This window comes from Phaseolus vulgaris, chromosome 10, assembly GCF_000499845.2.
Source record: "Phaseolus vulgaris cultivar G19833 chromosome 10, P. vulgaris v2.0, whole genome shotgun sequence".
In the NCBI taxonomy this organism is placed as follows: Eukaryota; Viridiplantae; Streptophyta; class Magnoliopsida; order Fabales; family Fabaceae; genus Phaseolus; species Phaseolus vulgaris.
In genome coordinates, this window is record NC_023750.2 from 16118470 (window position 1) to 16141596 (window position 23127).

Consider the following 23127-nt stretch of genomic DNA (forward strand, 5'->3'; position numbering starts at 1 on the left):
AGGAGATGAGGGCGCTCACAACTGGCCGATACTCATAACAGAATCTCCGACCTCACCACCACGCCAAGAAGCCCCCCTTGCCCTTCAAACTCAAGAGGGTGGTGGTGAAAGTCAGCACCAAACTCCTCCAGCACCTCCACCAGCAACAACCTCAAGCCTCCCAACCTCCCTCGAAGAGATCTTGGGGCCCTTCACAGCTAAACTGAAGATGATGGCGGAGGATCTCCCCTTGATTATATTGAAAGCCGTGAAGGACTCCCTTAAGAAGCTCCAAGGGAGAACTCAGCGCTCAAGGAGTCAAATCTGATTACAAGGGCTGAGGCTGAAAAGCTCTCGTGCAACCTGCTAATGACCGAGTTGGAGAACTTAAGGCTGGAGGACGCCATGGATGCTGAGCTAAGGAGCACGCGCAAAGAAGCCTCTGATCTGCGCAAAAAACTACACCTCCAAGTACAAGAGAAGATCGACTTGGAAAGCAAGTTGGTCCCTTATAGGCTTAAAGTGGCGAACTTGGAGGCTGCAAAGAAGGCGAATGCGACCAAGGTGGAAAACCTTGAGAAATGGTCAGCAGATTGGGAGGTTCTCCTCGGAAAGGTCGAAAAGAAAAGGGACGATGCTCTTGCTAAGCTCGCCAAAGCTCGAGAGGAGGCCCCAAAGATTGCTGCAGAGTTGGCCCAGGCTCGGGACGAAGGCAAAAAGGCTGCTGAAGACCTTGCTCGAGCTCGCGAGGAAACTGAAGAGCTGAAGAAACAAACACAAGAGCTCGAGCAAAGCACCACCCAAGTCCTCACCGCCGGGTTCGACGCCGCTCTGGAGCAGGTTGCATGCCAATACCCCGAGCTCGACCTTTCCATGGTGTCGATTTGCAACGAGGTGGTGGATGGGAAGATCGTACCCTCCGAAGACTAGCTGCCTTCCTCCATCACCTTTCCTTTTGTAAAAACTTTATATGTAATTCTTCTGCTTATGTACTTGATCACATTCGTGTTCAAACTTGAATAGCAACTTTTGTATAACTTTCAATGCTGAAAAGTTGTTTTCTAATACTTCTCTTTAAATGCTTCTTACTTTTACTTGCTTTCACGCACTGCTTCAAACTTGAATAAAATGTTAACTTCATAACAATTTATCAAACGGTTAACTCAAAGTAGAACTTGAGCAACTATTAACTTTCAAGCGATGACATTTAATATAACTTGTGAACTTAAGGCAACAAACTTTAACATAAGTTACTTACTAGGCAACAGGTTTTAACTTAAACTAGTATCACAATACAGTTTACCTGATCTGCCCAGCAAAGTGAGCCCTTATTCTTGTCATCGCCTGGAACTTTTCTGATCGCCGTAGGGTTCTGGTGATGGGAACTTTCTTGCCTTCATAACTTGACCATTGTTCCCTCATCTGGGAGGTAGAGGCGCCTTTCGGATCCTTCTCTACCTCCCTGAGTTTCAGAGCAATGAGCTGGACAGTGAGGTGTTCTCTTTGAACCTACCTTAGCTATCTTTTTAACTTCTTTCACCCTTTACGCCATACTTGAACTCGTTCAAGACGAGAAGGATTTTATCTGTCTTCACACCGCCTACAAGCGTGGAAGCTTTCTCTGGTCTTACTAAGTCAATATTGATGTTTCACTCAAAGGGGGAAAGGCGTTTTCCTTCCTTCCCCACCGTGTAAGGTCACCAACACCCCTGACTTTTCAGTTCGTCTTGCCTGAACTCACTCTGAGGTGAGAAGGACTTTTTCTGGTGCCTCAACTTGCCCAGGCTGTACATCTCCTCCCCCCTGGATGCACTGAGGACTTTTAATCTTGCCTCTATCTGCTTGTGCAGAGAGGTCTTTCAATCTGTTCTCACCTGCACTTGCTCAAAGGCGAGGAGGACTTCTTCTGCTCTCGCCTGCACTCGCTCAAAGGCGAGGAGGACTTCTTCTGTTCTCGCCTGCACTCGCTCAAAGTCGAGGAGGACTTTTTCTTGCCTGCACTCGCTCAAAGTCGAGGAGGACTTTCTCTTGCCTGCACTCGCTCAAAGTCGAGGAGGACTTTCTCTTGCCTGCACTCGCTCAAAGTCGAGGAGGACTTTTTTTGGTGCCTCAACTTGCCCAGGGTGTACATCTCCTCCCCCCTGGATACACTGAGGACTTTTTCTCTTTCTCGCCTTCGCTCGCTCATAGGCGAGGAGGTCTTTTTCTCTTTCTCGCCTGCACTCGCTCATAGGCAAGGAGGTCATTTTCTCTTTCTCGCCTGCACTCGCTCAAAGGCGAGGAGGTCTTTTTCTCTTTCTCGCCTGCACTCGCTCATAGGCGAGGAGGTCTTTTTCTCTTTCTCGCCTGCACTCGCTCAAAGGCGAGGAGGTCTTTTTCTCTTTCTCGCCTTTGCTCGCTCATAGGCGAGGAGGTCTTTTTCTCTTCTTGCCTCAAGATGCACGAGAGCGTTGAGGTCTTTGATCATCACTGGTGCCTCCGATCGCCGAAAGACGATGAGGACTTTAAAACTTTAACTACTGTCGCCGATCGCCGAAAAACGATGGGGACTTTAAAACCTTTAACTGGTGCTGCCAATCGCCGAAAGACGATGGGGACTTTAAAACTTTTAACTGGTGCCGCCAATTGCCGAAACACGATGGGGACTTTAAAACTTTTAACTGGAAAGCATGCAGCATAACTTTGCCTTAGATCACGTTCGAGTGACAAGGTCTTAAAACTTTCGAAATAGCAAGCATGCAATCTTAGAAACTTTAAACTTTTTAAATCTCTTCTTTATTGGGTGGCCTCGTTAAAAACCCTCCTTAGGGAAAAAAAAGTGCCCCCTTCAAACTGTTTTAACAGAAAGCTTGCAAATCTCTTCATGTTCGTTTTTACTTACAAAGCTTTAACTGTAATATAACTTGAGGTGTGTGGCGTTCCAGGTGCGAGGAATCGCCCCTCCTTCTAACGTCTCTAAGCGGTAGGCGCCGTTCCCGAGCACCTCGGTTATTCTGAACGGTCCCGTCCACTTAGGCGATAACTTGTTCTCCATCTCGTACTGATGGGCCTTCCTCATCACCAGGTCGCCCTCTCTAAACTGCCTTGGCATTACCCTGGAGTTGTATCTTCGCTCAATCCTCCTTTTTACTGCCTCGGCTTTTACTATTGCCTCCTCCCTGACCTCATCCAGTAAATCCAGATTCAATCTTCTTTCTTCATTCGAGTCTTCCGCCACAAAGTTCAGGAATCTCGGCGAGCTCTCCTGGATTTCAACTGGAATCATTGCATCACATCCATAAACCAAGCTAAACGGGGTCTCGTGGGTTCCTGACTGTTCAGTGGTATGGTACGCCCAAACTATGCGGGGTACCTCTTCAGCCCACGATCCCTTAGCTTTCTCCAGCCTTCTCTTTAAACCTCTCAGCAACACCCGATTGGCAGACTCTACTTGGCCATTTGTCTGTGGGTGCTCGACGGATGCAAACACCTGTTGTATTCCCACCTCTTCGCATAGCTTCTTCAACAGGTGACTTGCAAACTGAGTTCCGTTGTCCGACACCAGGCGCTTAGGCACACCAAACCGGCACACGAGATTCTTCCACACAAAACCTTCGATCTTATGTGCGGTGATCTGGGCTACTGGCTCCGCTTCGATCCACTTGGTGAAGTATTCAATCGCCACCACCAAGTACTTCATCTGCCTGACCGCCAATTGGAAAGGTCCCAGAATGTCAATTCCCCAAGTATGAAACGGCCACGGGCTGTAAATTGACTTCAGCTCTTCTGGAGGCGCCTTGTGCCAATCGGCGTGCTGCTGACTTTGTTTGCAACACTGTGCATACTTCTTGCAGTCCTCCCTCATCGTTGGCCAGTAATAACCTGCACGGAGAGTTCTTGCAGCCAGAGCTCGACCCCCGACGTGACTCCCACATATACCTTCATGGAGCTTGGCCATAATTCTAGTGCATTTTTCTCCGTGCACACATTCTAGGAGTGGGTGTGTAAACTCAAACCTGTACAGCTCGCCATCGATCATGGTGAACTAGCTGCAGTTCTTCTTTATCTTCCTAGCCTCCGTTGGATCCAGCGGGAGAAGGCCATCTGCCAGGCAGCGCTGGTATTGCGTTATCCATGTGTCTGGCTTATGCGTAGCGCAGACCTGCGCCACGTTCACCCTCTCCCCCCGACATGCTCTTATTCTCGGCGATCTCAAGGTCTCCTGGGTCAAGGACCTGTGACTCCTCGCCGCTTTCTCCGTCGACTTGCTTATCTGAAGAACCAAGTGGTCTGCCACAAACGCTTTAGGCGTGTTTAGAGTTTCTTGGATAACTGTCCTCTGCCTACCCCCCTTGCTCGAACTTGCGAGCTTGGCTAGCAAGTCAGCTCGGGCATTTTGCCCTCTGGGCACATGCACTACTTCAAATGAGACAAAGGAACCCTTCAACTCCTGCACATACTCCAAGTAAGCCGCCATCTGTGGATCCTTGGCCTAGAACTCGCCTGTTACTTGTCCCGTGACCAACAAGGAGTCACTCTTGGCCATCAACACCCTAGCCCCCATCTCCTTAGCTAACAAGATGCCTGCGATCAATGCCTCATATTCTGCTTGATTATTGCTGGCTTTAAAAGCAAATCTCAGGGACTGTTCTATCCCCACACCGTTGGGCCCTTCTAGAATGACTCCAGCACCGCTACCCTGCTGGTTAGACGATCCGTCCACCGAAAGCACCCAACGAAAATCTTCCCCCTCAACTCGTGCTGCTTCCGACGAGAGCTCGACCACGAAATCAGCGAAAATCTGCCCCTTGATCGGTCCTCGGGGCTGGTACTTGATGTCGAACTCCGATAGCTCCACCGCCCACTTCACCATTCTCCCAGCTATTTCGGGCTTCTTCAACACTTTCTGGATAGGCAATTCGGTCATTACCAGCACTGTAAAACTGTGAAAATAGTGGCGCAACCTCCTCGTCGAAAATACGACTGCCAGCGCAGCTTTCTCCAAGGCCTGATACCTGACTTCTGGGCCTTGCAACACCTTGATGACGAAGTAAATAGGCTTCCGGGCCTGATCTTGATCTTGGGCGAGCACCACACTCACCACCCTCTCAGTTACAGCAAAATACAACCTAAGAGGGGTTCCCACCAAAGGTTTGCACAAAACCGGCGGGCTCGCCAGGTATTCTTTAAGCTTCATGAAGGCTTCTTCGCATTCCCTCGACCAGACAAACTTGTTGTTTCGCCTTAAGCATTGGAAGTACGGATGGCCTTTCTCTCCACTAGTTGATACGAAACGAGACAACCTAAGAACTTATCAGGATTTGCCTCTATTCCCCTTTCGGTTAAGAGGAAACCTAAGAACTTCCCCGCCTCCTCGCCAAAAATGCACTTCTCGGGGTTTAGCTTTAATCTGAACTTGGCAATCGTGGTAAACAGCGCCTCCAGATCTGAGACGTGCTTGCTTTTCTCTAACGAGGTCACGACCATATCATCTACGTACGCTTGCACATTCCTTCCCAGCATCGGTGCAAGTACCTTATCCATCAACCTTTGGTACGTGGCCCCCGTGTTCTTCAGCCCGAAGGGCATCACCTTGTAGCAGTAGCACGATCTCTTAGTCATGAAGGCGGTCTTCTCTTCATCCATGGGATGCATCTTTATCTGGTTATACCCCGAGAAGGCGTCCAGAAAACTCATCAACTTGCACCCTGCTGCGTTGTCGACCAGGGCATCTATGCTTGGCAAAGGGTATGAATCCTTTGGACAAGCCTTCTTCAAGTCTGTGAAGTCGACGCACATGCGCCACTTCCCGTTGCTCTTCTTTACCAGCACGACATTAGCTAACCATTCAGGGTACTGGACCTCCCTGATATGGCCTGCGGCGAGGAGCTTCTGCGTTTCATCCCTAATCGCCTGTCTCCTCTCCTCATTAAACTTCCTTCTTCTCTGTCGCACTGGTCTGACCTGTGTGTCCATTGCCAAATGGTGACACAAGAAGTCAGGGTCAATTCCCAGCATGTTTGAAGCAGACCATGCAAAAGCATCCAGATGTCGTTCTATCACCTTGGCGATCTGGTCTTGGAGCTCACCCTCCAAAGATCTTCCCAACTTGAAAACCTTGCCCCCGATCTCCCTCTCGAGCCACTCCTCGACGGGTTTGGGTCTGGTTTCCCTGGCGATCACCGCCTTGGCGATTCCCGACTCCCTCGCTTCCTCTGGGCGGTTTCTCGCTTCTTCTTCCCGTCCGATGCTATTTCCCTCAACCTCAGCGTCTATCATGGTGACATCGCCTCCGGCGGCGACTTCCATCGCCGCATCAACAACTAGCCATTCTGTTGGCATGGGCTTCACACCGGGTTGATCACCACCCCCTCCATTAATGGTAACTTAACCTTCATGTGCCTGGTTGAGGGCACAGCTCCTATTCTGTTGAGGGTTGGCCTTCCCAACAGAATGTTATACGCTGAGGGGGCATTCACGACGAGGTACTTGATTTTCTCCACCCTCGAGGCCACCTCATCCGTGAACGTTGTTCTCAGCTCAATGTACCCCCTGACCTTCACCTGATCGCCAGCGAACCCATTTAAGCATCCTCCATAGGGCCTTAACTGGTCAAGGGTTAGTTGCAACTTGGTGAAAGTCGGCCAGAACATTACATCTGCCGAGCTTCCCTGGTCCACCAGCACCCGATGGACCTTCCTTCCCGCCGTGACTAGCGAGACAACTATGGGATCGTTGTCATGAGGTACGACGTCCCTCAGATCCTCCTTTGTGAACGTAATGTCCACATCTGGCAAGTGGTCTTCGAACACATCTACTGCCATCACAGACCTTGCATACTTCTTCCGCTGTGATGCAGTGCACCCACCACCTGAGAAACCTCCCGCGATGGTGTGGATCTCGCCATGAGTGGGCATCTCATGCTGCTGACCCTCACCACTCGCCGGCTGAGAGCTCGACGCACCCCCCGTCCTCTTGTCCAGCAGGTAATCATTCAAGAAGTCGCTCTTGACCAAGTCGTCGAGCTGGTAACCCAGGGCCTAACACCTTGTCGCCAACTTTCTCAAGCGCTTTAAGCTTGGCAGCTATGTTGGGAATGGCGATCAGGTCCGCCAATCCCATGACAAACTTGTACTTTGGTGGGCGATTAAACTCCCTGGGGCGCCCTGGGCCCCTTCCCTTGTTTTTCTTTGGATCGTAGGGATGGCGAGTCCTTTGATCCTTCTTGGCCACCATCATCTCCAGCACCCTCTGCGGCTGGATCCTATTCTGGGCTCGTGGCCTAGTAGGGGCCACGCTCCCTCTCTTCTCGGCGACCTCATTCTCGTCGGTGATGTGGGCCACAGCAAGTCGCCGAACCTCAGCAAACGTGGCGGGGTGGGCCCTAATCAGCGCCTCACAGAAAGGTCCCGGCAGCACGCCCTTTTTGAAGGCGTATACCAACATCTCCTCGTCTTTGGCAGGCGAGCGGACCATCTGTGCTCCAAAACGATTCAAATAGTCCTTGAGGGACTCTCCCTGGTACTGCCTCACATCGAACAGGTCATAAGACACCCTAGCGCCTTGTTCACAATGTACTGGTCGACGAAAAGCTTCGAAAACTGCTGGAAATTGGTTATGTGACCTGTAGGCAAACTAACAAACCATTCCAGCGCTGTTCCCTGGAGCGTGCTCACAAATATCTTGCAATAGACAGCATCTGAGCCTCCTAATAGCATCATCAGCGTGTGGAACGTAGTGAGGTGTGCTTCAGGATCCTCCACGTCGGAGAACGCCAAGCTAACAATTGGCGACTACACAAACTTCCCGATGTGCTTCCCTTCTGTCAGCCAGGTGTTCCGCTGAACACGTCTACATTATCGCTCGCTGCCATGTCATCACTTCCGACTACCTGATCGGTACAAGCAACATGTTGAATAGCAAAATCCCAAAAAAGAGAAGGTAAGTTTGTTTGAAAAAGTAAGGCACGGGTAACATTCAAAAGATGTTGATGTTTTTTTCAACTATGCTGTTTTGTTCAGGAGTTTCAACACAAGTGGTTTGATGGATAATGCCTTTAGAAGAGAAAAAATCTTTCATAGAAAATTCAGCACTGTTATCAGTTCGTACAGTTTGAACAGTAGTGTGAAAATGGTTTTCAACATATGCAATGAATTTAAGAATATGACCGCGAACTTCAGATTTAGTATGTAAAAGGATAACCCAAGTATGGCGCGAGAAATCATCCACAACAGTTAAAAAATATCTATAACCTTGCATTGAAATGACAGGGCATGGACCCTAAATGTCCATATGAAGTAATTCAAAAATCTTAGTAGTAACAGTAGTACTTAAAGCAAATGGAAGTTTCTTTTATTTTTCTCGATGGCAAGTATCACAAACATGCAATTTTCCAGCAATAATGTAAGGATATTTAGTTCTTGTTCCGTCCGGTTGACCTGGAACGTCTTCGTGCGCGACCTCGACCGTCTGCTAGGGACTCCTTCCCACTGATCACCTGTGGATTCCTGCAAAGAAGGACAAAAGGGCGCCCTAGCGGCCGTTTGCACTCCGACGCTCAAGTCAGCCAGCAAGAAACACCAAAAACTATGCACCTCCGTATCGGAGCACCGCGTATGGCACTCTAAAGGTGGTAAAAGGAAACTGTGTCTAGTGTATATTTTCTCGTTCTGGCAAAAATCCTTCCCTAGTCCCTTGTGCAAAACCTCAAGGCTCGAGCAAGCAACTAGAGTGTTTCTGAAAAATTAGCCAAAAGTTCGAACCTCGTTCCCAACATTCTCAGCGCTATTTAAACTACCCAAGCATTTCAAGCGCCTTAAAGCGCTTTTAATCATAAAACGTAACGCACTTAATTAACGCGTCTAATTAGAAAACGTAGCGCATTTAAGACGTTGAAACGCTTGGGAGCCTTTATAGTACCTTAAACGCTCGAAACAGAAACTGTATTAAATGACTTTAATTACCTGGTACCTGACTAAATGGTGTTTCTATTCTGACCTGGCTGTCGTACACGTGGAGGGCCTCGCAGTGCCATGACCCCATCTGGGGACGTTTCTACGTGTGAGTCCTCCTGCTTGGGAGTGCTACTGCGTAAGGGGTGACTTTTTGGGTGTCAACTCATGCCTCCAATCATCTAGTCACTCACTTTGAGAGCGTATCTGCCTTCCTCTCGTACCCTGCACCTGGCTACCCTGGGCGTGACCCTCCCCTTGAGTCGTATCTGTCCCAAAGGCGTCTCTGGGCCGGCAGGGGTACTTCACGAGTCAGGTTGCCCTACACTGGTGCTATCACTATGGCCTTGAAGCCACCTTTCTCTTCTCTTTATCACTACCCCGGATTATCGGGACCTGAGGCCTTCCCACGGCGTCGCTCCCACCATGGTCTTTCCTACCCATGGGTATCGGGGAACCGCACTGTGATTGCCTTGCCTTAATGATATTTGATCTTGGCGACGCCCTGGTTGGGCGACGCCTTCACCTAGGCGATGCCTCGCCTTGGCGACGCTAGTACTTGGCGTCTCTTCACCTATGCGACGCCTTGTGTTGACTTTGACTCCTGGCGTTGACTTTGACCTTGACTTTGTCAACGCCCGGATACGGGACGGTACAGTTCTCAAAACATTTAGTCTTTCATTAGATAGATGTCCCATTCTATAGTGCCAGAGATTCATGTCTTTAACAATACAATTGAAAGAAGAAATACAATGAGGCATGGCATTATTTCTAAAACTAGTGGATTCAAAAATGTACAGGCCAACTTTAATATCAACTAAACCAATCCTCTCTTTGGTTTGATTGTCCTGTATAAGGCAATGAGCAGAGGAAAAAATTAAGCTGCAGTTCAGATTAAGACTTAATTTTGAAGCAGATACAAGATTGAAAGCGAATTTAGGGACAGAAAAGACATTTGTAAGATGCAATTTGCTACTAAAGATAACAGTTCCAGAAATAGTAGAAGATACATAACTGCCATTTGGTAGGCTAAGCCTAATAGGTTTAATGGTTTCATAAGAGGTAAATTCAGACAAAGAATTGCAAACATGATCAGTAGCCCCTGTATCTATAAGCCAGTAGTTCTTAGCATTGTGTAATTTATTTAAAGCATAAATGTTACCAGTTGGAGACTGTGCAGCGGCTTTGTGTGAGGGTTCCATGGTGAGGGTTCCCAAATGATTCACTTGTGCTTGGCTGGCCACGGTTCCATTTATGTTTTGCTTGAGAATTTCAAAGAGGGCTTGATATTGCATAGTGAGGCGACGTGTCATTCCCTGATGACTCAACAATTCTCGAATTATTGACGTGACACTCTCTGAACCATAGGGGTGCTCTTAATGGCTGATTGGACATCCTCTGAACCGGGGAAAATAACACCTTTTGGGGCTACGCTTAATCGTGCGCCACGTGGCTCATCACACGGCCAGCCTCTAGGGTCTCTTGCGCTCCCATTGGGCGCTTAATCCTTTGACACGCGGCACGATCTCACGGCTCCTGATTGGCGCCTCTTGGGTTGCAAATGTAACGTTCAAGTTACCCCAAACCCCGCGCTCACACCACTGTTACATCCATTCTCTCTGCATCTCCGCACTGTTCATCGTCTTCAAACCCTTTCCCTGCAACTCCTGCTCTTTCCTTCGTGCTCTCCTTCCTCCCTTACTTCGACAACAAAGGTATGATTTTTGCACATCCCGACTCTTCTCCTTCATCGCATTGCATAGTTTATTGAACTGCCTAGGACTGTTTACGTTTATGCATTACTGTGTTCTTTCGCTTCTCCTTTCTTCTCTGTTCCCTTCTCCTTCTTTCTGGGTTTTCTCGCGTGGGTGGTATTTCCTGGGGTTTTACCCCCTTTTCTGTCTTGGCATCACTTTGTTAAAAACCTTTTTCCTTTTTCTTTCTCCAGCTATTTATTCACACCATGACGCGCCCGAACTCCCAGTCTGGTTCTCCCCCCAAGAACCCCAAGTCCAATTATAAAGCCTTCTATACATGGGCCCTCGACGAGATTTTGAACAAGTGCACCAGCCTGACATCCTTTCAGGACCTGGAGAATCATCGTGGGGATCCCCACTTGTATAACTTTAATGCTTTCTGCCGCGCACATGACGCGCACATCTCCGTTCGTCCCGGCCGACCGGGGGAACCTGTGTGTGTGGATGACAGACCTAGAAAGGGTATTTCCTTCTTCTTCATGTACCAGACGGTGTTTAAACGCGTCGGGGTGCGCCACCCATTCACGCCCTTTGAGAGGGAACTCCTCACCGAGATTAACACAGTCCCCGCCCAGCTCCATCCCAACAGCTGGGCATTTGTAAGGGGTTTTCAAATTCTCTGCGGGCACCTGGGCATCCTTCCTTCCGTGGATGTTTTCTTGCATTTCTTCGAAGTGAAGACACAGGGGAAAAGCTTTTGGGTAAGCTTCTCCGGGATCGCGGACAGGATCATCCTCTCCCTCTTCCAGAACTCCTATAAAAACTGGAAAGGAAAATTCTTCAGGGTGTGCAGCGCCAAGCACGACCCCACAGCCTTAGACGGCTTTCCCCTGTACTGGACGGAGCACCCTAAGCTGCTCAGGGCCAAAGCCTTGGATGAGCTATCCCCTGCTGACAGGGAGGTATGCAAGGCCTTGGCTGGCCTGGGGATCGTCTTCGATACATTGAAGCTTATCGCGAGCGAATACAACGCTCACGCCTTGACCACATATTTTGGTAGGGAGACCCTCCCCTTACCATCTTTTGTTATCTGTACCTTGCTACCAGATGTTTGTTCCTCTGGCCTCTTTCACCTGTTTTCCATTGTACCATGTGATTCGCGTCTCACGTTTCTAAGCGCTTTGTGATTTTGCATAATTGCTTTGGCTTTGACTTTTGCTGCTTGGTTTATTTGGATGTAGGATCGGTGATGGGCGCCTCCAAAAGGATGATGCTGGCGAAAGCGATAAAGGACGCTCGTGCTGCCAAAGCGGGCGCCTCTTCCGCCCCTGCTGCTGACCCGAACCCCCCATCAACCCTGCCTCTGCCACCACCGACCCCTACTGAAGCTCCACTAGGCTCATCTTCATCGTCCCCACATAGCCCTGAGGCGCTTCAGACTCCCGGCTCTCCTCTGCCCATTGCCGCCGTTCCTCTGGCCGTGGCCTTATCGCCGGCTCCAACCCCCCTCGACAAAGGGAAACAGGTCTTGGAGATCATATCCGACGATGAAGACTCGGATGGCGTGGCACCCTTCAAGAGGAGGAAATCAGCAAGGGTTCCCCTCCTACCGGCGGCGTCGCCCCAGGAAGAGGATTCTTTCAGGGACAACCCTCCCAGCGCTACTTCCCTTCCCCCCACAACCGTCCAAGAGGATATAGGCGAAGGCGCCGAGTCTGCTCCACCTCCGCCACCGACAGAGGTCTTTGCTTCTCCTGCCCCCGTCGCTGCCGCCCCCGATTTTATCGCCATCCCTCCTCCAATTATGCATCTGATGAGGGGCTTCAGTGGTGGAACAATGCCAGAGGGCTCCGACAGGAAGGAGGGCATGCCTTTCTACTTGAGGGCCTTCTTGGCAGTGGCCCTTGAATGGCGCGCCCAGGCCAGAAACGCTGTTCTACAAACTCAAACCCTCCAGGACTTGGAAACAAGGGTAGCTTCCCTGGAGGAGGAAAAGAAGATTCTGGGACGCCAAAACGAAGCTTACCAAACCACCCTGAAGCAGGCGCAAGAGTCCAAAGCAGAGGCTGAGGAACAACTGGCAGAGGCGGTGGAGCTCCAGGCCGACTTCTACGCTCGGGAAGTCGCCCTCAAAGTTCAGGTAACGAGCCTTCAAGACATAGTCGAAGCTTACGAAGAAGTTCAAAAGGACTTGAAGGACCGCTGCTGTGAGCAAGCTGACGAGATGGAGCGGATGGAGGGGGAAATGGCTACCCAGGCCAAAGCCATGGGCCTTCTCCAGGTTGACTACGACAAACTGCAGGTCGAGGTCAGCCGACTCCGCGTGGAGAAGGAGGCTTTGGAGAAGCAGGTAGCTTATGGGGACGCCACCATTGAGGAGCTAGAGAAGGACAAAAAGACCCTAATCGAGGACATGGCGGGCACTTTCGAGGAGGGATTCCAGGAGGCTCTAGCCCAGGCTGTCTGCATGAATCCGGGGATCGACATTTCCAACTGCGATTCCACTCACCACATTGTTGATGGAAGAGTCGTGCCCCTGGAACTGGACGATTGAACCGCCATCCTTGACCATCACTTTATTCCTTTACACTTGTTTTAACCTTCTTTGATAAACTTGTAATTCTTTGAATTGTCTGCACTTTCGTTACAACTTTGGGTTTTTGCATGATTACTTTCGTGCCATTGCGATATGGAATTTCGCCTGTGTGATTTTACTTTTGTCCTTTGCCTTCGCGTGCTTCGGTTGTTTTGCCTGTACTATACCCGTTTCTTTCACTGCATTGGGCGGCCTTGTGTGTCCGGGGAAGATCACGCGTTGATGCCCACGCCCATGGAGAGGCTTGCCTGATGGGGCCGTATCGTCCACGGGGCGTCTCTAACACCAAAGCGATCCGTCCCTTGATTCTTAGCGCCTAGCGCCCACGCCTAAGGAGAGGCCTGCTACAACAACACCGTATCGTCCCAGGGTGTCTAAAACTGCCGAGTGCTCTGGAAGGGGGGGGGGGTCGTTCCCTCCATGGTCTTTCCTTCCCAAAGGTATCGGGGAACAACCCTGCCAGTGATTCGCTGGCGTTTGGCGATTTCGTCTCCCTCCGCAGTCTTTCCTACCTGTGGGTATCGGGGAGGCGGCACTGCCGATACTTGGGTCGGCGACGCCCGCAACGTCTCATGCTGGTGTTGCCCTTTGCACCATTCCTGGCGACGCCTCGGGCGTCTCATGCTGGCGTCGCCTTGGGCGTTATCTTTACCTTGGCATTGACTTTGACCTTGGCCCTGGTCGACGCCTGAGGATAGCGAAGAGCTCAAGGTTTCGCCTGTGCCATCCACGTGGCGCTTCTTGCATGGCTGATGGGACGTTCAGTCACTCGACTTGGTTCTGACTCCTACTGTGCCCCTGACCCACTCTCGACGACGCATCGTACCCTTGGGCATTCAGTCGATACGACGTTTTCTGAGTTTAACCAGTGGTGCCAGGGCCATCCTTCCATCCTCTGCCACGTGGCTCGATCGTGCGGTGCATCCATTCGCGTCGTTTAGCGCTATAACTGCAATACTTCCATTTGCATCGTTTGGCGCTCTAACCGCAATATTTAATTCTTCAAAACTTTGAAACTGTCCTCATCATTTCTGCGCTTTTCGTAACCTACTTGCACCCTTTCTCTTCTCGCGAAGAGTTCTTCCAGTGTTCGTTCCCACCAGCGTTTTACCCTTGCCAAAACTTCAAACCTCCCTGATTCTGTTCAAGAATGTCTTCTCGTGCTACTCCCCCCAGGGTCAACCCCAAGGACCTGTATACTTGGGCTTCGAGCGAGCTTCTTGACGAATGCTCATGCTTACTCTCCACCAGGGCCATAAGGGAACACTAAGGGGATTCATGCTCCTATAATCACCGTGCCTTCGCGAGGAGGCATGACGACGACATTGCTGTGCTCCCTTGCACTCTAGGGGAGCTGGTATGTGGAGACGAACGGGCCAATGACGGGGTCCCCTTCTTTTACTTCTATCAGGTGGTTTTCAAAACCATCGGCGTGCGCCTGCCCTTCTCTAGGTTTGAGAAGGAACTGCTGACGGAGATCAATGCCGCTCCGGCCCAGTTATATCCCAACAGCTGGGCTTTTGTAAAGGCATTTGACATCCTTTTCGGGTTTCTGGGTTGTGCACCCTCGGTTGACATCTTTCTTCACTTCTTTGAGGTGAAGAGGCAAAGGAACAACCTCTGGGTAACTCTCAATAACGTTCCTGGCAGAGTTCTCCTGACCCCCTTCCAAAACTCATTTACTGGGTGGAAAGGCCGGTTCTTCATGGTCTGCTGCTCTGATCTCGTTCCTTCCGCCCTGGATGGTTTTCCACTGTACTGGGTGAGAGAGACGAGGGCCCTCAAATCCAAACCCTTCAAGAAGCTTGCCCCGAATGACCAGGTGGTTTGCCGGATTCTCGCTGAGGCGGGAGGTTTTGACTCCGCCACCTTGATCAGTTTGGAGTTCAACGCTGGAACCCTCGAGAAGTATATAGGTATGAGTCACTGCCCTAGAAACTTCCGCCTTTTTCGTTCTCTATCTGGGTGTGTTTTGTTTCATGGTGTCTCTGACACGTTCATCTTCCTTGGTGTAGGTTCGAAAATAAATCAAGAGCGGAGGACGCGACTTACCCGAGCTCTGCGGACTGAGAGCGGGGCTCCGTCTTCTTCCCGTGCTGACTCCGATGGCCACTGAAGAGTGGTTATTTTCGTGTTTTTGTATGAGTTGTAATGTTTGCCCTATTCGCATTACTCCCATTTGTATCGAACACTGCTTGTAACATCAACTTTACTATACCATACTTGGTTTTTGTAACGCCGCTTTACTTTGCATACGTCTCATATATTGTGCGTTTTTCCTCCGTCATGTTTCTTAGCGGCGCCTGCACTCAGGCGACACCTTTCTTCTTGGCGACGCCTTTCTTCTTGGCGACGCCTTCTTTCTTGGCGACGCCTTCTTTCTTGGCGACGCCCCTTTTACTAGCGACGCCTCACGCTACTTCAAACGGAGAAAGATAAAGACTGAGAACCAAGGCACGGTTTTTTTTTTCTCGAACTTGTTTTTTTTTTCTTTTATTTGGGTGACCTCATTAAAAAACCCCGGAAAGGGAAAAAGAGCGTCCCCTTTAACAAGACTATTACATAGCTGCTTTACATAAGTCAACTAAATTAAAACTTCAAGTTGGCTGCATTCCAACTGCGCGGGATGGGACCTCCTTCCAAGGTCTCTAGGCTGTATGAACCGTTGCCCTTAGCCTCGGTAACTCTGAAGGGTCCAGTCCACTTGGGAGACAGCTTATTCTCCAGCTCGTATGGGTGGGCTTTCCTCATAACTAGGTCGCCAATCTGAAACTGTCGCGGCTTTACCTTCTCTTCTCTTCACCGCTTCAGCTTTTATTCTGGCTTCTTCCCTGGCTTCGTCTAGTAGATCCAGGTTTACCCGCCTTTCTTCGTTGGATTCCTCCACCACAAAGTTTTGAAAACGTGGTGAGCTTTCATGTATTTCTACCGGGATCATTGCGTCCGACCCGTACACCAAACTGAAAGGCGTCTCCATGGTAGAAGATTGGGGTGTGGTGTGGTATGCCCATACGATCCTTGGAACTTCCTCCGCCCACGCCCCTTTGGCCTTCTCTAACCTTCTCTTTAGCCCCCTCAGCAAAACTCTGTTTGCTGACTCCACTTGCCCGTTGGTCTGGGGGTGTTCGACTGACGCGAACACTTGCTTGATACCTATCTCAACGCACATATTTCTCAACTGCTGACTGGCAAACTGGGTCCCGTTATCAGATATCAAGCGCCTAGGTACGCCAAAGCGGCACACAATGTTCTTCCACACAAAGTGTTGTACCTTGTGCGCAGTAATCTGTGCCACGGGCTCTGCTTCTATCCACTTGGTGAAGTACTCGATGGCAATGATCAAATACTTCATCTGCCTTATCGCCAGTGGAAACGGGCCCAGGATGTCGATTCCCCATGTATGAAAAGGCCACGGGCTATATATGGATCGCAGTTCTTCTGGCGGCGCCTTGTGCCAGTCAGCGTGCTTTTGGCATTGCCTGCAGCGCTGGGCGTGTCGCGCGTAGTCCTCTTTTAATGTTGGCCAGAAGAACCCTGCACGTATCACCTTGGAGGCTAAGGACCTTCCCCCTACGTGGCTCCCGCAAATGCCTTCGTGGAGCTCCGCCATTATCCTGGTACACTCTTCGCCACTTACACACGTTAGGATAGGGTGAGTGGTCCCGTGCCTAAACAACACTCCATCCACCAGAGTATATCTTGCGGCATTTCTTTTGACCATCTTACCCTCTTCCGGCTCCACTGGGAGAGCCCCATCCACCAGGTACCGTTTGTATGGCGTCATCCAGGTGTCTCCCTCGGCTAGGACACATACCTGCATTTGCCTTCCTTCTTCAGGCATATCCGCGTACGTGCTGATGCGGGGCGTCTTCAGCGTATCTTGGGTCAAAGAGCGATGATTCCTTGGACTCTCTCTTGATGTACAGATCTGGAGGACATCCACCTTGTTTTCTTCCACGAATTTACGCGGAGCTTTGAGCGTCTCTTGGATCACTGTCCTCTGCCTACCCCCCTTGCCTGAGCTGGCCAGCTTGGCAAGCAGGTCAGCTCTGGCATTCTGCTCCCTTGGGACATGTATCAGCTCAAAAGCGTTAAATGCTCCCTTCAATAGTTGGACGTATCTTAGATACGCCGCCATCTGTGGGTCCTTCGCCTGGAACTCACCCGACACCTGCCCCGTAATCAGCTGGGAATCGCTTTTCACCAGGAGGTTCTGCGCGCCCATCTCCTTGGCCAGGAGCATTCCTGCTACCAGGGCTTCGTATTTCGCCTGATTATTACTTGCCTTGAAGGCGAAGCGCAGAGTTTGCTCAATCAGTACGCCGTTGGGTCCCTCCAAGACTATTCCCGCACCACTCTCTTGTTGGTTGGAAAAGCCATCAACCGAGAGCAACCACTGCGAGCCCACTTCCACCTCTTGCTCACCTCCGGGTGAGAGTTCCGCTATAAAATCTGCGTACACCTACCCTTTGATGGATCCTCTAGGCTCATACTGAATGTCGAATTCTGACAGCTCCACCGCCCAGCGCACCATTCTTCTCGCCACGTCAGGCTTCTGCAGCACCTTCTGTATAGGGAGGTTTGTCATTACTACCACCGTCAAGCTGTGGAAGTAATGACGGAGCCTCCTGACTGAAAACACCACTGCTAACGCTGCCTTCTCCAGCGCCTGGTATCTCGTCTCAGCGCCTTGTAATGCCTTGCTCACGAAATAGATGGGCTTTTGACTCTGGTCCTGCTCCTGGACTAACACAGAGCTGATAGCCCGCTCCGTTACCGTAAAATATAGCCGGAGGGGCACATCTGTTACCGGTTTGCAGAGGACCGGTGGCGTCGCCAGGTACTCCTTTAACTTAATGAAAGCCGCTTCGCATTCGTCTGTCCATGCAAAGCGACTATTTCTCTTGAGGCACTGGAAATATGGGTGCCCCTTCTCTCCCCCGGCGGAAACAAACCTTGAGAGTGCCGCCATCCGCCCTGTCAGCTATTGCACTTCCTTTACCGTCGTCGGGCTTCGCATGGCGATAATCGCTGCGCATTTGTCGGGGTTCGCTTCTATCCCCCTCTCTGTGAGCATAAAACCCAAGAACTTACCGGCCTCTACCCCGAAGACACACTTCTCAGGGTTTAACCTGAGGCGGTACTTGGATATTGTGACGAACAACTCCTCCAGGTCTGCCGTGTGTTGTGCCCTATCCTGCGACGCCACCACCATGTCATCTACGTAGGCGTACACATTCCTCCCTAGCATGGACGCCAGAACCTTGTCCATTAACCTTTGGTATGTGGCGCCCGCGTTTTTCAGCCCAAAAGGCATCACCTTATAACAGTAACTGCAAGTCTCAGTCATGAATGCAGTTTTACTCTCATCTCTCGGGTGCATCTTGATCTGGTTGTACCCTGAGAATGCGTCCAGGAAGCTCAGCTCCTTGTTGCCGGATGCACTATCCACCAACGCGTCGATGCTGGGCAGTGGGTACGAGTCCTTCGGGCACGCCTTATTCAAGTCCGTGAAGTGCACGCACATCCTCCACTTCCCATTCGCCTTTTTCACCAAGACGACGTTGGCCAGCCACTCGGGGTATTGAATCTCCTTGATGTGGCCAGCACTCAACAGCTTCTGCGTTTCATCCTTTACCACCTGCTGTCTCTCTTCGTTAAACTTTCTCCTTCTTTGGCGCACGGGGCGGACCGTGGCATCCATGCTGAGGTGATGACACAGGAAATCAGGGTCGATACTGGGCATATCCGAGGCGGACCATGCGAAAGCATCCAGGTGGCGCGAAATCACTTCTGCCACCCCTTCCTGTTCTTCTGGGCTCAGCAAACTTCCTAACTTAAACATTTTGCCGCCAATCTCCCTCTCCACGGCGTTAGCCGCCGGTTGTTCCCTGCTATCATCCTCGACGGGCGCCGCCTCATCCACGGGCACCGCGTCGCCAGGGCCTTCCTCCATGGGTGCATCTGTTTCTGGCGTTGCCCTCGCGGGTACGACCTCGTTAGGCGTCGACGCAGCGGGCGTCGCCTCAATCATCGTCGTGTCTGCACACGGCGGACGCTCATACACCATGAACACGCCTCTCTTCGTTTTCAGGTTGTTCTCATAGCATTTCCTTGCCTCCTCCTGATCTGACTTGATGACTATCACCTTGCCACTGAGGTCTGGCAGCTTCATCTTCATATGGCGTGTGGAGGCTACTGCGTTCAACCGGTTCAACGCCGGCCTGCCCAACAAGATGTTGTAAGCGGAGCTGGCGTTCACGACCAAGTACCGGATGCTTTCGGTACGCGAGGCCTCTCCGTCCGTGAACGTAGTCCTCAACTCCAGGTAGCCTCGGACTTCCACCTGGTTGTCCGCAAACCCATACAGGCACCCTGTGTAGGGCCTCAAAAGGTCGGGGGATAACCGCAACTTATTGAATGTCGACCAGAACATGACGTCTGCTGAACTTCCCTGGTCGATAAGAACTCTGTGCACCTTTCTCCCAGCTGTGACAACTGAAATGACCACGGGGTCATTGTCGTGCGGCACCACGTCTCGGAGATCCCCTCTCGTGAATACGAGGTCCGACTCCCACGGCTCACCCGAGATTCTTTCTTCGATCGAGTTGACCCCCCTCGCGTATTTAAAGCTCCTTAAAGCGCTTTTAATCATAAAACGTAACGCACTTAATTAACGCGTCTAATTAGAAAACGTAGCGCATTTAAGACGTTGAAACACTTGGGAGCCTTTATAGTACCTTAAACGCTCGAAACAGAAACTGTATTAAATGACTTTAATTACCTGGTACCTGACTAAATGGTGTTTCTATTCTGACCTGGCTGTCGTACACGTGGAGGGCCTCACAGCGCCATGACCCCATCTGGGGACGTTTCTACGTGTGAGTCCTCCTGCTTGGGAGTGCTACTGCTCAAGGGGTGACTTTTTGGGTGTCAACTCATGCCCCCAATCATCTAGTCACTCACTTTGAGAGCGTATTTGCCTTCCTCTCGTACCCTGCACCTGGCTACCCTGGGCGTGACCCTCCCCTTGAGTCGTATCTGTCCCAAAGGCGTCTCTGGGGCGGCAGGGGTACTTCACGAGTCAGGCTGCCCTACACTGGTGCTATCACTATGGCCTTGAAGCCACCTTTCTCTTCTCTTTATCACTACCCCGGATTATCGGGACCTGAGGCCTTCCCACGACGTCGCTCCCTCCATGGTCTTTCCTACCCATAGGTATCGGGGAACCGCACTGTGATTGCCTTGCCTTAATGATATTTGATCTTGGCGACGCCCTGGTTGGGCGACGCCTTCACCTAGGCGATGCCTCGCCTTGGCGACGCTAGTACTTGGCGTCTCTTCACCTATGCGACGCCTTGTGTTGACTTTGACTCCTGGCGTTGACTTTGACCTTGACTTTGTCAACGCCCGGATACGGGACGGTACAGTTCTCAAAACATTTAGTCTTTCATTAGATAGATGTCCCATTCTATAGTGCCAGAGATTCATGTCTTTAACAATACAATTGAAAGAAGAAATACAATGAGGCATGGCATTATTTCTAAAACTAGTGGATTCAAAAATGTACAGGCCAACTTTAATATCAACTAGACCAATCCTCTCTTTGGTTTGATTGTCCTGTATAAGGCAATGAGCAGAGGAAAAAATTAAGCTGCAGTTCAGATTAAGACTTAATTTTGAAGCAGATACAAGATTGAAAGCGAATTTAGGGACAGAAAAGACATTTGTAAGATGCAATTTGCTACTAAAGATAACAGTTCCAGAAATAGTAGAAGATACATAACTGCCATTTGGTAGGCTAAGCCTAATAGGTTTAATGGTTTCATAAGAGGTAAATTCAGACAAAGAATTGCAAACATGATCAGTCGCCCCTGTATCTATAAGCCAGTAGTTCTTAGCATTGTGTAATTTATTTAAAGCATAAATGTTACCAGTTGGAGACTGTGCAGCGGTTTTGTGCGAGGGTTCCATGGTGAGGGTTCCCAAATGATTCACTTGTGCTTGGCTGGCCACGGTTCCATTTGTGTTTTGCTTGAGAATTTCAAAGAGGGCTTGATATTGCATAGTGAGGCGAAATTCACCAATTTCCTGTTCTTTCTTGCCATGCTCAGAGAAAACATCATTAGATAACAGAACATTAGTAACACTAGTTCTACCACTATAAGTTTTGTACCCGGGGGGTAACCATGCTTTTTGTAGCAGATATCTACCGTATGACCAATTTTGTTACAGTGGGTACACACTTTCTTTCCAGATTTGTGGGTCTTGTTTTCTTGATTAGGGAAGCCAATTTTGCGGAAGCAAACATTTTCAGTATGACCATTCTTTCCACAAAAGGAACAAATAACAGGAATGTTGCGACTGGAACTAACATTATTCAAAGTGGGAATTAGAAAATTACTATAGAGGTGACGCTCTTGTTGAGCCACAAGGGAAAAGATTTTGGTTATGTGGGGTATGGGTTCCATAAGCAGAACATGGGACCTTATGTTGTGATATTGATCATTTAGACCGCGAAGGAACTGCATAGCCTGATCCTCATATTTTCTTTGACTAATAGTGGAGGAAACAGAACACGAACACTTAGTCGCACAAACACAAACGGGGTTGGGTCTAAAGTTTTCCAGTTCATCCCAAATAATTTTGAGTTTAGTGAAGAATTCAGTAATAAATAAATCCCCTTGTTTCAAAGATGAAAATTCTAATTGAAGATCAGAAATTCTAGATAGATCCCCTTGTGAAAACCTAATTTTCAAATCATTCCATATATCTAAAGCAATGTCCATCCAGATGATACTCTGTCTAATGGGAGTAGATACAGAATGAACTAACCACGATACCACCATATTGTTGCACCTTTTCCAGGCAAAATGCGTAGGATCATCTTTGTCTGGACAAGGATTTGAATCCATGATGAATTCCACCTTGTTCTTTGCACTTAAGGCTGTCGTCACAGACCTACTCCATGAGTGATAATTGGTGGAGTCCAACACCGGAGAGACTAAAGGCACGACTGGGTTTTCGTTGGGGTGAAGGTAAAGAAAACTAGGTTGTCGCGCTGTAGATTTTTCGGCCTTGACTGGAAAAGGGGAAAAACGAGAAACCAGATTAGTATCAAGAACACAAGAAATCGAAGCGAAACATACCAAGATTCAGAGTGCGCAATAGAGCTCTGATACCATAATACGATATCCACTTTCAAAAGAGTGATCGGAGCTGATACAGTTGCAGTGAAAAGCAAAGGCACAAGCGGTGACGATTTAGGATCCAGAAGCACACACATATGCAGAAGAACAAACTGATATTATTATTGTGTAATTGTGTATTTACAAGCGTGTGAGAAAAATAGAAAAAGGAACATTCAGATAATAGAATTCGGCCCTAGTTAGCAGTACAAAAAAAAAGCCTGAAAAGCCCAATACCCAACAAAAAATAAAAAGAAGAAAAACCTATATGACAGTAATATTAACACCTGTGAGGATTGATCCGATCGGTCATCGGTAGTCGATGACGTCAGCATCAGAGAACCACGTGGACCCCTCGCAGGGTGACACGTGGACCAGGTGGCAGAGAGGTAGGGGGACGATCGCCAAGAGAGGTGATCGATGGTCAGTAACCAAGTTACCACCGACAGATCAGGCGGCAGAGAGGTCGGGGGATAGATCACCCAGAATGGTGATCGGTGGTCAGTAGCCAAGTGACCACCAGCAGACCAGTTCCCAGACTCGCGCCTGGAGGCAGAGCGCGAGTAGCGAATAAACACTGATCAGTCATCGGGTGTATTGTCATCGGGGTCTCGTGTTACACGCAGTTAAACTGGGACTAAGGTTCCCAGCGAGAGCGTTACGCATGGACCTCGCATGAGCACACCTAAAGGAATCATGCACGAGAGTGGCCTGAGGGAACTAGTAAGCCAGTCGGT

General features: G+C 49.8%; 1 protein-coding gene across 1 annotated transcript; it reads left to right on the forward strand.

Moving 5' to 3' along the window:
* Window positions 1-348: 348 nt before the first annotated feature.
* Window positions 349-909, forward strand: LOC137815555 (uncharacterized). Its single transcript, XM_068618673.1, has one exon. The coding sequence runs from the start codon at window positions 349-351 to the stop codon at window positions 907-909; it is 561 nt and encodes a 186-aa protein (XP_068474774.1).
* The last annotated feature ends 22218 nt before the right edge of the window (window positions 910-23127 follow it).

What these genes read in the sequence shown, in the direction of transcription:
- LOC137815555 (XM_068618673.1), top strand. Translation starts at nt 349, where the DNA reads ATGACCGAGTTGGAGAACTTAAGGCTGGAGGACGCCATGGATGCTGAG.